The 16,401-nt window shown below is 34.1% G+C and overlaps 1 protein-coding gene across 1 annotated transcript in view; it reads left to right on the top strand.

Moving 5' to 3' along the window:
- Window positions 1-7,482: 7,482 nt before the first annotated feature.
- Window positions 7,483-16,401, top strand: part of LOC140756849 (uncharacterized) — a 75,807-nt gene continuing 66,888 nt past the window's right edge. The window contains exon 1 of the mRNA XM_073092381.1: window positions 7,483-7,914. Coding sequence (XP_072948482.1) covers window positions 7,881-7,914 — 34 coding nt within the window. The 5' untranslated portion in view covers window positions 7,483-7,880. The remainder of the gene's footprint in view (window positions 7,915-16,401) is intronic.

Raw genomic sequence — 16,401 nt, 5'->3', positions numbered from 1 at the left:
ACAAGCTTTATTTATTTTATTACTTAATCTTATAGTTTTGAATTTTGCCGCACACACATGAAAAAATCATTATAATATAAGTATTCTTTCATTAATTTATTGTATATAATTAAATAACAACAAAAATATCAATAGTAAGTAGTGATAGCGTAATTGTTGAAACTCAGCCACTCAGTCAGGAAGTCCGAGGTTCAAATTCCAGGCACCTGTAATTTTTCAAAATATGCGCAGGTAATAGAAATTAATACTTGTTGGTGAAGATAAACATCGAGAAGATGCCTGCACCCCTGAGATTTTTTTAATAATTGGCTAAGGGCGAGTCGAACTCGAACATGGAGGGTTCCGTACCACAGATTTTTAATTTGTTTTTATTTTTAGTATCTTTTTATTATGGTTTAATAGATAAAGCGAAAAACGTTGGAAATAAGCGGTTACTTGTATGGCGACCTCCACTTAATTTCAAGATTTTTTTATTTTTGGTATTTGTTGTTATAGCGGCCATCGAAATATATACGTCGTCAACACTTGTTGGAGAACTCTGGGATCTCCGACGAAACACAACCGGAGTCCTCCGGGGAAGCGCAATGCCCCGATAGGGCTCTGCCCTGCCCTGCACTTTTCGCTCATCCCATACCATCTGGTGTTTACGACGGGATGCGACTAACATACCGCCATCCTTCCCGGGGTTGCTTACTGGACTGTTCGAGCTCCCACTCTTACCGCCCGCAAACCCGGAAACCCCCTTTTTGTCGCCTCTTACGACAGGCACAGGATACCGTAGCCCTATTCTTGTCCGGAAATTACAGGGACAGAGAGGAGATATCCTAGAAGTAGGATAACAATGGTTATACGATAGGGTTAACGTAAAATAATGGAATTCACATAGCCATTAAAATATTTTATGGTTGATTACACAAAGGGAATTACGTAAGACAGAAATTTAATTGCTTTTTCGCTGGTTTTACACATAACCTTGATTTATGGAATACGATAGCGTATTGTATTGTACGTTTTTCTTGTAATATAGGAATAGCAGACGAGCATGCAGTCCACCTGATGGTAAGTGGCTACTGCCGCCCATGGACATCTGTAATCAACCTCAGATAGGATTATATATCCCTACCTGAGGTCGGCCACAGATGCACCGCTACCCCTGAGGACTAAGCTGGAACGCCTCGGAAAAGTCTGTCTCCCTTACCACACCCTTCAAACCAGAACACAGCAGCGCTTACCGATGCTTTTATAAAGCAGATATAGGTGTGGCGGTGGTGCGGTCGCAGTCGAACCACAAAGGGTTCTACCACCTTCAAAGTTGTACGTTTTTAAGGGTGATATAATCCTCTGTGGTTCGACTCTGGACGCAGCACCGCCACACTTAGTTTTGCCTAAAAACAGCAGTGACAGGCACTGCTGTGTTCCGTTTAGAAAGGTGTGGTAAGGGAGACATACTTTTTTGAGGCGTTCCAGCTTAATCCTCAGGGGTAGCGGCGCATCTGTGGCCGACCTCAGGTAGGACTATCTAATCCTATCTGAGGTTGATTACAGACGTCCATGGGCGGCAGAAACCACATATCATCAGGTGGACTGCATGCTCGTCTGCTACTCCTTTATTATAAAAAAAATTAGACGTTCCAATTTAGTTTTGTCGTAAACTGTAGCGTACTTAGAATTTTTAAGAGACTAATCATTATTTGATCTCATGATTGATAAAATACGTTTGGCGGTCTAGCGTAAAATAACCTTTTTATCTGAATAGTTTGGTAAACAAATTTCATTAAAATTAATAAATTTAATTAGGTTAAGTACCTGAAATCAAACTCATCTTGTAGGTCTTGAAGTCATGTAATAATATAGTCACATAAACGGTACAGAGTAACGATATAACAATTATACGTAAGTAAGTTCACACTAGTGATTAGAAGTATTATAACTACACAAGTATCTCCGTTATTCGACTGCTCTTGCTGAAGTCTCCGACCAGAATGTCGCTCTCTGTTAATTCGAGCGCCGCCAAGGTGTCGTCCCCACTTCACCTACCCGCATCTGTTTTTAAACTGTAGTATCAAATGAGTCACTTATTACTTTAATGTAACGTTATAAAAATGTGATATCGTTAATATCCAAGCTTCTTATTAACGACGATAACATTCGGCCGTCCTGCTCACACGTTCGTCCTCGATCGTGTATGGTCTGATGCAAGAGCTGCAAAAGAAAACCAGTTGTTTAATGCCTAAGTCCAGAAGAGTTACACATTTTCTTGTAATACCGACTCGCACGTAAGAGGCCCGAACTGTTTATCAAAAACATGGCTTAAACTCTACGCATTTTCTTGCAATACCGACTCGCATGTAAAAAGCCCGAACTGTTGATCCGAACCAAGGCTTAAACTAGGTGATGTTCATATAGGATCACACTAGTTGTGTATTACCTAGGTTATAAATCTGCCCCAACAGTGTTCACCACGGATTTCTGTTGCAGGCATAGTTCATAAGGACTCTTTACATAAATGTCATATGCGCGACAGGTATTGAAGCGAATGCATTAGACCATTGTTAAATAATAAAACACACGGTTTAAACTAGGTGATGTTCATATAGGATCACTCTAGTCATGTATCACCGCAGTTTTTATACCTTGTTTACGATAACATTCGGCCAGTGCTCAACTCAAATTTACTCTAAAAATGCAATATTCACTCAATGTAATACATCCACCCAACATACATACATACATACACCCAACCATATGCATCACCAAGAGACACCCGCGAACATTACACTGCTCGAGGCATCTGCACTAATCCATCTTAACTACAGATAAATAAAAATCAAACTAAAAAAAGTTTCCTACACCTACAGTAATGACAACATCTAGCTGCCCACTTTACTTATGTCTGGATTCTAAGTCCAATAGTTAAATCTCCAACAACTATTGATTCGATAAAGTTACGCATCAGAATAACGACGTTTATCTTATTAGTCCATTTCGGAATGCTCAACAACCTGTTCAATAACTGTTATACTGATAGATAGATAGATCTATAGTTGGCCACTAAATGAATCTGTGCGACTCAAAATACTATTATAAAATTATTTTATTACTACTTAGTACTTCTTTTAATTATTACAATGTTATTTTATACAAATAGTTGCCTTTCCAATGTACGTCTTTTATCAACTGATGAAGCAGTATCAAAATAATAATATATCGTGAATATTTGAAATGAATGATATCAAAGTTAAAGACTAAATAATGGTAAACTAACCATGAATTTCACACAATATAACACGTATAAGTTGTATGAACCCAATTTTTTTACGTTATTTATCACAGATTCAAATTATTTCTTTCAAAGTAGGGCCACATAACCCACTTTTGAAAGTCAGAAAGAAATTTCATTACATTAAATTGAATTTATATTCAGTTATAATAATACATACTATTACATGAATTTCAAAATTTAATTAACAAAGCAAAGGACCCATGCGTTCACGTCAGCGACATACTTGTCAATTGTGTATGGCTTAACTACTTAACTTTTTTTTTTTTTTTTTTTTTTTTTCACCAAAAGTTTTAAATTAAGATTCCCATAAGGAAGTTTTAGTTTGGGCTATTTTACTGTAAAAGTTATGCATTATACTAAGGAAGATTTGCTAGACTTTACGCAAACGTCGTTTTTAAAAAAAAATCAAATAATGTTATGGAAAGAATAAACACATTAAAATGGTCCGTTAATCTAAACGGAGTTTAAACAGACCTTGTCTTACATTGAGTTCCTCGGAAGCGGATTTTTTTTTCCCGTAGGTAGTTATCAAACGGATAGTGTTATTGAATACACACTCGTAAACTACCTACCAAGAAAAATGACTTCAGAAACCGGCCATTATTTAACTATACATATTTGTGTCTACAACTGATAAAAGATTTTTTTTAAACACGCTTTTATTTTTGCCACGCTTTTATTAACTTGACCTGTATGTATGTAACGGAATATTTGAATTCGATTTTTACCTACTTTGAACGGTCAGATTTATTTAAAAATTTTGAAATACCTATGACATGACATGATTTTAATAATCTTGTCCGATTCTAATTTTGTCTCATCACGATCGTCAGATTTAAAACTATAACTGTTTTACATAACATGTGGCTCCTTATCAATCACAACCTAAAATTTCTATGACCTGAAAAAGGTCTATTAAAGTTGATCATGATTTTATACCAGCCAGCCAAACAAACAGTTAGTCAAACTATCTTATGATACACCTTATTACCGAACAATTCATATTTATTATATATATTTCAAACGCCTCGGCTTCACCTGACTTTTATATAGTTTGTAATAAAAATTATATTAGTGCGTAATATCTATATAGATTATATTAATATAATATGTATCATTTACAACCAACACTCTCAAGGAGATGCTCGATGTTTCTATAGAGAAAACCTAGACATGACGCAATTGTGAACCGTATGAAATTTATATGAAAAGTAAATTATTGTATAAGAAAATCCCATCGAAATGTACCTATGCTTTTATTTGATTACATTATTATTCATTTGGCTATGATATACATATAATAAGAATGAAATCTTCACGTGTTTACATCGAATATATTTGAAAAAGAAAAATTGTCTGTCGGTTTGTATATTTGAAAATGCATTAAAACCAAAACTACGAAGTCGATGTCAAAAGTATACATTTTTTTTTTAAAAAACATTACATGACCAGGTAATGGACAATTCCAAATTACTAACGTACTCCGTGATCTTGACAGAGGGCATTGTATAATTCAAATTATATTTTGAATCCACATGAACAAAGTCGCAGGCAAGACTCGTTTTAAAAATGCAATTCAAATTATATTTTGAATCCACATGAACAAAGTCGCAGGCAAGACTCGTTTTAAAAATGCAATTCAAATTATATTCTGACTCCACATGAACAAAGTCGCAGGCAAGACTCATTTTAAATATGGTATACAAGAGACTATCTAAATTTATGTAGGCTTCAGTGACCGTTTCTCACTTAATACGTATAATAACTTAATTGCTGTAACTTGTAAATAGAACTAAGCTCAAGTTATAAAAGCATCAATTTATTATTATTATTATTATTATTTTACTTAAAATAATTTATTCTCAATCCCATACAAAGTGGATCCCGTTTATCATTTCGTAAATGGCTCACATAATTAATAATATCGATAGTCTAAGCGTCTCAACGTTTAAGGTACAAACTTCATTTACCAGTATTTGATAGTGCCCAATTTTCAAACCAAAAGGACGTGTAATGTGTCAAATTCAAATTGAAATTTAAAGATTTAAAATTACGAGATGTAAAGAAATATTAATACAAAACGAAACGTTGCATACTAAATTTAAAACAGACATTTAATATTATGTATAAGTGAGTCAGTCTGAAGTAGAATGGGAGATAAGAGAGATATTTTTATATATAATATTCCAAAGACCGCTGCGCATAAGTTTCTCAGTTTTCTTATAGATCATTAACTAATGTGCATTTATACTTTATGGGAGTCAAAACACAGTAGTACACAGTACTGCGTGAATTCGCTTAGAATTGATGGAAATCTAAATTTGGCAACGTACGTATGCTTCTTTCATAACAATTACGTATCAAGTATATGAAATCAAAAGGAAACTTTCATTGATTTATAAAATGAAAATGTGAACAATGTAGATGTGAATGCAAGTTTATTTTTAAATATAGTCAATTAATATCCAAAAAAAAAAAACAATAAACCTTAAACTCATTTACCATTTCCCTCCTGGGTACACTCAGCCACTCAATACCGTGGTCGTGATACTTTTTGCAGGCAGTTAAATATGTACCACGTAGATATTATACATTTCTGTACAATTATGAATAATCAAAATTTTGCAACTTAATAAACGTGTCACTTATATCAAGTAGGTATACTGTACTCTGTAACTGCGTTTGTTGCTACCGCATAGTCCCTTCCATACAATAAAAACAAACGCATATACGTAAACCCCGTTTGAAACATTAAAAGTTATCAAAAATAAATTCAAATCTAACCTGTATGCAATTTCTGGCGTACATTAGCCTATATTAACAACCATTAGGTTCCCATATCTATAAAGCCTGACATTTAAGATTAAAGATCCTTAAAATATTTTCATAAGTACGTGTATTTCTATATATTTCAAAGTAGGTGTAACTTTAGAACAATTAGGATTTACTTTTTACACCACAGAATTTAACCAAATGGACAGATTTACCACAAGAACTGCCTTGCAAAATTACTTTTAGACACTTCTTCACAGAAAATGCACTTATTTTGAAGTAAACACCTCAGTTTACAATGTTAACAAGTAATTTGATAAGAGTAAAGTTTGTTCACAAAATTTAAGTATATCATTTTCAGAGGGTATTAACATTTCATTGAATTACTAGTCTCAATCTATCCATTTTCTTAATTCAAATGAGTTTTCCCTTACATCAACGACATTTATCTACCCCCATTTTTACTTATTCTACCAAGATGAATTCACATATGACATAATAATGTTTTAACTCACGGTTTTTATTCCTGTGTCAAGTATGTTCGTACTTACGAATCGCCGTCCATGATTGTGAGCTGGTTCTTGTACACTTCTGATGAAATCAAACTCATCTTGTAGGTCTTGAAGTCATGTAATAATATAGTCACATAAACGGTACAGAGTAACGATATAACAATTATACGTAAGTAAGTTCACACTAGTGATTAGAAGTATTATAACTACACAAGTATCTCCGTTATTCGACTGCTCTTGCTGAAGTCTCCGACCAGAATGTCGCTCTCTGTTAATTCGAGCGCCGCCAAGGTGTCGTCCCCACTTCACCTACCCGCATCTGTTTTTAAACTGTAGTATCAAATGAGTCACTTATTACTTTAATGTAACGTTATAAAAATGTGATATCGTTAATATCCAAGCTTCTTATTAACGACGATAACATACCTTTTCTTGGTTTTACAAAACAAATTGACGTTTGCGTGAAAAAAAATCTCATTCAATTTGTAATTTTTTTGATTCGGTAAATAAATGGTAGCTATTTTTTTTGTAAAGAGTAGTAAATTCTGTTGAAATTGTAAACATTTTAGAAAAGTTATTATTTCCTCTTTATTTTTTGAGTTTTTACATGATCGCCTATTATTAATATTCAATCTATCATTTTTTTATTGACCAAGGACCAAAATTTGACAATATCTATTATGAGGAAATTATCAAATGTCGATCTTTGGTAAGAAATACATTAGATAGATAATTATTACTTATTAATATCACGCATAGATTTTAACTTGTAATTTTGCTACCACGAGTGATCAAGTAAACGCTACACACAACGCCATCTAGCGGCAACACGCCGAACCACGTGCACGGAATCGATCACGTGGTGCGTTGAGTGAGAAAAAACAAAATGACACAAACCTGTTGTCGCCGTGACGTTGTTTTTAAGTCGTGCGCGTTTAGTCGAACAATTCGTGATATCTTCGTGTTTGAACACAAAAACCCATCTGTTATTTGTAGATCAAAGCCAATATTAAACGCGGATAGTGTTAAATTCATGGTTTTGTGTGTGGACTTATCCGTAAGCCGTGTTATAAGTATTGCGTTGGGTGAATGAAACAGGCGCACTGACGATCGACGATCAAATCGCGACACAAAATATAATACGGAAAATGCGTGCTCGGTGACACTCTGATCGAACAATCAATTCTGTTATGTTTCTGTGTACTAGATGCGTTTGTGGACTTTCAAAGTGTTAGAGAAATGGGTGACAGGTTAAAACATCCATTTAAAGTGAAAAAAACTTGTTTTTGTGTGCACGGATATTATTTTCGAAAATGGATCCTATGATTTCGGACTTGTCCCCCCTGAGTAAGTGACTTTCTAATTAATTATTGCGAATAAATGAGTTGAATTTGTTAGTTAAGCGCTTTGTGTAGTTATTAGGTATGAATCTACGCGTAAAAGTGATGTGACGTAGATATCGATAGTTCTGTTTTATATTTTTTAATATCATATCGATACGCGTTCAGCTAATATTGAAGTAGGTAAGTAGTGTAGGAAAATGAAGTTTTTGTTTACTAAAAATTATCTTACAGCTTACAAGTTTGTTTCAAGCAAGAAATAATTACATCACATTCTTCAGGTATCGTAATCAAGAAATTGCAATTTCTAGAATTGAGAACCTGATTTTGGAACCTACAAATTCTTTTGATTGGTCTAAGCACGATCTTAGTATTGATAGTTATTAACATTGATTATTTACCCTATGAACAAAATTTGGCTCAAAATTTGAATAAGGCATTATTCAATTTTTTAACCTCATGAAAATTCTTTGATAATTTGTTGAAGATTATGTTAAACATTGTTTACAATATCATTAAAAACATGTTTTGTCTATTTTAAAATGTAAAATCTTCTGTGTTTAAAATAATTCAAATTGAATAACACATAGTATTTGTTATAAAGAAGAACCTATAAAATTATGGTCAAAATGAACATGCTTAAAAATGTTAACCAAAAAAAATCGTAATGATTCCATAATCATTATTGCCTACTTAAATTAAGACCATAAAAATTATGCAAAGTAATTCTCATAAGCCACTTAATTTTTTTACTTTAACTCTCTTACTTAAGTTCATTATAAACATTGAATTATATTACGTACTTTGAAGTTATTATTTAAGATATTAAAATTATTGATATCAAACTTGTTTATAAAAACTATTTGGAGGACTTAGTATAAGTTTTAAATATGAAAAAAACTAACTAAATCTGTCAAACTAGTGACATAATTGTCAAAAAAAAAAATGAATAAAATGGTTCGTCATTTTATGAAGTGCTAGCTTTTGCCCGCGACTTCACTCGCGGTCAGAGGATTTTGGTTTGTCCCTCGGGAACGGTAATTTTTTTCGGGATAAAAAGTACCCTATGTCCTTATCTGAACCAATTACAACGTGTGTGTAAAATTTCATGATAATTACATTAAGGCGTGCAAGTGTAACAAACAAACTTACATTTGCATTATTAGTATTAGGTAGGTTTACATAAAAAGGATATAAAAAAGAGATTTTTTTTTATAATATAAGGGTAGCAGACGAGCATGCAGTCCACCTGATGGTAAGAGGCTACTGCCGCCCATGGACATCTGTAATCAACCCCCGATAGGATTAGATATTCCTACCTGAGGTCGGCCACAGATGCGCCGCTACCCCTGAGGACTAAGCTGGAACGCCTCGGAAAAGTCTGTCTCCCTTACCACACCCTTCAAACCGGAACACAGCAGCGCCTAACACTGCTGTTATTAGGTAGAAATAGGTGTGGCGGTGGTGCCGCCAGAGTCGAACCACAAAGGGTTCTACCACCTTTAAATATATTATTATGAGAATAATTATTATTAAAAAAAAAAAACAACGCCACTGAGTTTCTTACCGGATCTTCTCAGTAGAGGTCGCGTCCGATCCGGTAGTAGTTTAAGAAAAATATTGTAACTGACAATTTGTAAGTGCCGCCGTTGGCCTATACAATAAGTAAATAAATATATTTCATTTCATATTTCATGTAGTGTTAAAATAAATTGTAAATGATTTTTTAAACCGAATAACTGAACTAATTTCAATAATTTACATTTTAGGCTACCATTTTGACAAGTTAACTATTTTTTTTTTCGTATTGAAAACTAAAACTAAGGCTTCAACTAGTATAGTCCGCGTAAAACCGCTAGTCCGCTCTGAATATAGAAATGAATCGCGTCGCCATAGCAAATTGTATGGCTACACCTGCTCGCAACTTCAGAGCGGACTAGCAGTTTGTCGCGGACTATAACAGTTTGTAACATTGTAAAATAATTAAACTATCGACTTTAATATCGACATAATAAAGGTATTAAGATCCGTAGTTTAATTACTTTATGATGGAAATTGGAATTGTAAGAGAAATCAAGTTTCTAGAAAATTAGGTCTATTTTAATAAAAACGTATTTTCTTATAGGTCTTGTCATTTTTGTTATACTAGCTATGCCCCACAGTTTGGAAACAGTACCCTTATTATGAGTTTTAAGTTTTTACAAAAATTACTGTTTTTGTATTTGTTTACGTATTTATAAATAATATAAATGTATGGGCATTTCCAACCAAATCCCCTAGTGGACTGTGTCAGAACAGATTGGAAATGTATGGGAAATACGTAAACAAATACAAAAACAGTCGTTTTTGTAAAAACGTAAAAACTCATATTAAGAGTACAGTATTATATCTTCGACTATGGTGACCAATTCAATAGACCTGCGATATATACGAGACTCCGTACATCAGAGAGGTCAAGTGAGATCTCCCGTTCCAGTTTGTGGATTTTTATAAAATATAGCCTAAAACTTGTCTCATCAAATGGATTATCAAATTAGATTTTTTTTCTGATTCGACGGACCTTTTCAAAGATAATCGCGATTAAACAAAGCAAATAATCTTCAGCATTAAAATCTCATATATAAAATTCTCGTGTCACAATGTTAGTTACCGTACTCCTCCGAAACGGCTTTACCGATTTTCACCAAATTTCATATGCATATTCAGTAGGTCTGAGAATCGGCTGCTATCTATTTTTGATACCCCTAAGTGCTGAGGGTTGTTCACTTTTAACATTTTTTTATTTATATGGCAACACAACGTTTGCCGGGTCAGCTAGTATTAGTATAGATAAAATTATTAGCGCAGAACCCTATACTATTCCTGTGTGTGTATGCTACAATTGCTACAAACCACAACGGATATCTAAATTCATTTAGATTTCCGTTTGGAATTGAGCGACGGTAGACGGTATGGTGACCATTGTAATATAGGGACTAACTTGATATTTATTTATCTAGATCCGGCAAAGTTTCGCTTGGCGGAGATATTGATTATTATTATGAATATATTTTCCGAAGAATAATAAGGGATAAGAAGTATATAAAAACCCTCTTATATAAATATACAATGATGTTGACGACCCGCGTGGCGGAGCGGTCACCATACCGGTCTGACGCGCAAAGGGTCCCGGGTTCAACCCCGGCCAGACAGATATCTAAATGGTGAATTTTGATTTCTGTTTCTGGGTCTGGGTGTTTGTGTATTTGTCTCTGTGTGTGTCCATGGCACCCACGAACAGGGAATCCAAGTGTGGGGCTGTGAGTGTAGAAAGCGTTAAAGCATTAATGTGTAAAAAAAATCAAGTCAATTCATTGACTACTTTTCGAGTTTGTCAGATACAAACATAAAAAGTTAGATTTTTTTAAATATCGATATGTTGATTTTGTGAAAAAAAACACTCAAATCAACCCTCTATCTATTTCTGGACAAAGATCTTTTCTACAGAAGGTTTGATATAGTGACCACTGTAGATGAACATCGCAGAAAGACGTTACTAGATACATGTCGCAAAAATACAAAAATTAAAACGAATTCGGCAAAAAAAAGCTTAACAAGGTGACTCGATAAAATAACATTGAGAACAAATAGAAGGTGAAATTTTGTGATACTTTGTAAGGATTCTAAAAACAAAAAAAAAATCGATATAATTAAAAAATAAAATCTCGATAACAGAGTCATGTGGCTCATCTCTAGCTAAGAACCATTCACGTTTAGCATGAGAACTCCGAACAATATGAAAGGTGTATGGGTTGAGCGATATGACCGCCAAACCTAATTCTAGCGTGAACTTTTGCGTCTCGGTTACAGGTTGTGGATGACAGACTTATCTTAAATTAAAAAAAAACAAAAGGTTTTAGAAAGTATGTGAAGTCTACCAATACGCACTTGACCAGCGTGGTGCACTATGGCCCCATCCTTCTCAAGGAGACCCGTGCCCAGCAGTAGGACAATAATGAGTTAAGTTATGTGCGTATTAGAAATTAATTATCACTTGCTAAACGGTGAAGGAAAACATCGTGAAGAAACCTGCATACCTCAGAGATTTATATAAAAAAAAATCTCAAAGGTATGTGAAGCTTACCAATACGCACTTGGCCAGCGCGGTGGACTATGGCCTTATCCTTCTCACTATGAGAGGAGACCCGTGCCCAGCAGTGGGACAGTAATGAGTTGGTGATGATGATGTCTATCATTTGTTCCAATCTCCTATAAAAATACATATATAAGATATACATATACAGGTTTATCGACATTAACAGATATCAAAAACATAATTATCGTACGAAGACTCACAAGGACGATCTTTATGAACAAAAAATCGTCACGTTTTAACAACGTTTGAGTGTAATTTAATTAACTTGTGGTAATTCCATCTTTTTCTTGCCACTACACATCTTTAAAACAAACAAAGTGTTATTATAATAAGATATTTGAGTGAGACTGATCTTAGTTACATGAAAGATAGTTAAGATAAAGAAAGGAAAGGAAGGAATGAGGTGCTCTACTTTTCCACTTTTGAAAATAAAGTAGCCATGGATTAATCAAGCCTGTTGTTTATACCTGAAATCTATCGTGAGTAGCGCCCGTTATCATTAATCAATCTATCCACTTTTTGAAATTTTACAGTGTTGACTTTGAAGAGATTTTTTATGAGCTTTTGCCCGCGGCTTTGCTCGCGTTACGAAGTAATATTTTCATCGCCTATTTTATCCCCTTGGGGGTAGAATTGATCAAAATCCTTTCTTAGCGGATGCCTACGTCATAACATCTACCTGCATGCCAAATTTCAGCCCGATCCGTCCAGTGGTTTGGGCTGTGCGTTGATAGATCACTATGTCAGTCAGTTACCATTGAGTAATATATATTTAGATTCTCTTCTATTTTTTATTGACCCAAGTTATAAACCTTTGTATAGAGGTAATTAAGAAATGATGTGTCAATTGTAGCGTACTCCTTATTATGATGGATTGAAGACTTAAAGGAAGTAGTGAATGAACTAACTCACCTGCTAAGTGGTTACTGGACATGGACATCTAATCGACCCCAGAGAGAACGACACGAGTCCCTGAGGACTAAATTGCAGCGCTTTATTTTATAGATTAAAAAGTAATAAAGCAAAAACGTAAAAAAAATGTTCAAAACGTAGATTAATAAACATTACTTATTCCTAACAAGAAAATGTTTTGTCAATTGAAATTGTCACTGTCATCTATTTTCGTGTTTGAAAAATATTAAAAAAATGTAGTTTTTAGATCATTTACGAATAAAACGATATTTCTCCGCACTTTTTCTTCGCACGTTTTTGCACCACTTAACTGCGCATGTCGGCGTTGTTCCGCGTAAATTACATCATGACCGCCATTAAATGGCTGACATAATTGTCAGCCGTTTAAGCCATTTAATGGCTTCCTTCAATTACAAGGCGGTGAGATATCTATACTTATCTATGATTCAAAATAGGTTCTTTACAGAGCACTTTTTAATAAATATTGTACTTTTTACTTTTAATTTTGGTGTACAATAAAGAGTTTTGCATTGTATTGTACCTATCTTTGTATGTAATAAGGAAAACGTTTGTGTTGTAGTCACGTGAACAGGTCGGTTGAAGTTATTTTTGTCGTCGTCAACCCATTACTGTCCCACTGCTGGGCACGGGTCTCCTCTCAGGATGAGAAGGATTAGGCCATAGTCCACCGCGCTGGACAAGTGCGTATCGGTAAACTTCACTTACCTTTGAAAACTTTTTTATAAGATCTCTCACTCACGATGTTTTTATTTCACCGTTAAAGCAAGGGATAATTAATTTGTAATATGCACAAAATTTTGAAAAAATCAGAGGTGCTTTCCTTGTATTCCTCGTGAACCTCGGTTCTCTAGCGAGTTAGCGAGTAATGAATATTAAGAACCTATCTTTATATGTAATGAGGAAAAATTTTGTTTTATGTGTTATTTTTATAATAATAAAAATTCTTATTTGTACAGTCACTGGCTGGTACGATTCTATGAGTTAGCATAAAAAAGAAAAAGAATGCGGCCTGACGTTCGAGTTGTATTTTGAGCGAGCATAACAAAAGTGAATAAATAAATATTGTCACATATTTTTTCTTCGCAAGGTGGTCACAATTATGTATTTGATCAACATTATCGTCACATATTTTGCTGCCTATTAATTCGTTCGTGCAGGCAGATATTACTGAACTCTTTCTTGAGTCAGATATTTTTGGTAATGTGCCCATAGTCATATATTTATGCTCGTGACTGTTCGCAAAAAGAGTGATAGCCTAGTGGTTAAGAAACGCGGCCTCTCGATCGAGGGGTCCGAGGTTTAAATCCCAGGCACGCACCTCTGATTTTCAAATTTATGTGCGTATTAGAAATTAATTATCACTTGCTTAAACGGTGAAGGAAAACATCGTGAGGAAATCTGCATACCTGAGAGATTTATAAAAAAAGAAATCTTAAAGGTATGTGAAGTCTACCAATACGCACTTGGCCAGCGCGGTGGACTATGGCCTAATCCCTCTCATTCTGAGAGGAGACCCGTGCCCAGCAGTAGGACAGTAATGGGTTTATGATGATGATGACTGTTCGTATGTCGCTAGGCAAACATACATGAAAACAATTGTCCTCTCGCAGTGTTGTAAAAAGACCCCTAATTTTGTCCCGTCGAGATAATGGCTACCTACATTATCCTATTATCTGTTCCAAGAAGATTAAGTTCGTTATCATGTCGGCAAACATCCTGAGGTATTCTGGAGTTAAAAACTCTAGTTTTATGGTTTTTGAGTTTTTTGACCTCCCGCTTGGCTCGAATGTTAATTATGATATTAAATATTTTTCCATAATATCCTTAATTTATAACACATGATATGCTATATAAAAATGTAAATAATGAATATTTTTAATAAAGACCTTATAGAATATATACAGAAGATATACAGGGTGAATAATCGAATTATACAGACTTTGAAACCATAATCATAACCATAACCAAAGTGCTGAAAGGAGTTACAAGGCCAATTTTGATAAAAACTAAAACTGCATCATTAGTTTATTAAAACAGCTTTTACCCGGGATCGAACGAGTTCCTTTTGAAAAAAAAAACACCTTGTATTATTCCTTCATCGGATAGCGTCGCTTATAAGGATAAAAAAATCGTCCTGTACATATATTTATATAGGTAAGAAAATATCTGCTAAGTAATGGAATAGTTATATAACAATCTCATAGGATTCAAGTGGTACAATAAAAATTTAAAAAAAAAAATGGAAATTTGGTGGTACGGAACCCGCTAATTTTAAGCAATACACCCTTTAACCTCATGAACATTCCAAAATAATTCTTAAAAATCAATTCCTTTGCTAAATTCAACCAAACCTTTCCAGAAAGTTCCAGGAAGAATTCGAACTAAACTCAGTTTATTTTGCACTCCAAAATCTTATGAGTCACATAACACATTTGAACAACTAGAAAAGGTCGTCAATGGAACTGGATTTAAATGTATTTATACATTCTCGGCTCTCTTGCGTCATTATTTAGATGTTAGGATGTTAAGGGACCTGATTTAGTTAGGTAGATATTATGTATGTATAAATGAAACTGAAGTTGTTTATTATATTGACGTAAGAAAGACGGAGCTGCAGTCCATCTGATGGTATGTAGCTACTGCGATTTAGACATATGTAATAATAATAATATAATATATAATATAATAATAATAATAAATATTATAAAGCTGAAGAGTTTGTTTGTTTGAACGCGCTAATCTCAAGAACTACTGGTTCGAATTGAAAAATTCTTTTTGTGTTGAATAGACCATTTGTCGAGGAAGACTTTAGGCTATATAACATTACGCTGCAACTATTAGGAGCGAAGAAATAATGGAAAATGTGAAAAATGCGGGGAAAATTATTCATCCTTAAGGGCTTCCGTTGTGTGACGAAAACGGTTCAAGATACCAAAAATATATGTATGAAATAATTATTCCGCTTGAAATGGTAAAAAAAAATGTTCGCAACAATATATGTCTATCTTTTAAGATTAACTCACTAGAACCGTTTTTATGGTAAAAACCATAAAACATTATGGTAGATGTTATGACGTAGGCATCCGCTAAGAAAGGATTTTGATCAATTCTACCCCCAAGGTGATAAAATAGGGGATGAAAATATTACTTCGCAACGCGAGCGAAGCCGCGGGCAAAAGCTCGTTTGTAATAAATCTCAGATAAGATTGGATTTCTATCTGAGGTTATTTCTATCTTATTAGTTAATGAGCATCAGGGACTGTATGCCCGTTAACTAATATATAATACCGTTTACTTCTTTTTAACGTATTTAAATAAACTTATCTAACAGTGGCATAAAGTTACAGTCACCTTTTCCTTCGAATACCTGCAACTATTGATTCTGAAAAACTAAAAAAATGCCTATAAGCCCCAATTACTAACTCC

Source organism: Epargyreus clarus, unplaced genomic scaffold, assembly GCF_041222505.1.
Source record: "Epargyreus clarus isolate Ecla_fem2 unplaced genomic scaffold, WU_Ecla_fem_2.2 ptg000036l, whole genome shotgun sequence".
In the NCBI taxonomy this organism is placed as follows: Eukaryota; Metazoa; Arthropoda; class Insecta; order Lepidoptera; family Hesperiidae; genus Epargyreus; species Epargyreus clarus.
The sequence above is the reverse complement of the archived record's forward strand: the minus strand, read 5'-3'. Positions and strand labels throughout refer to the sequence as shown.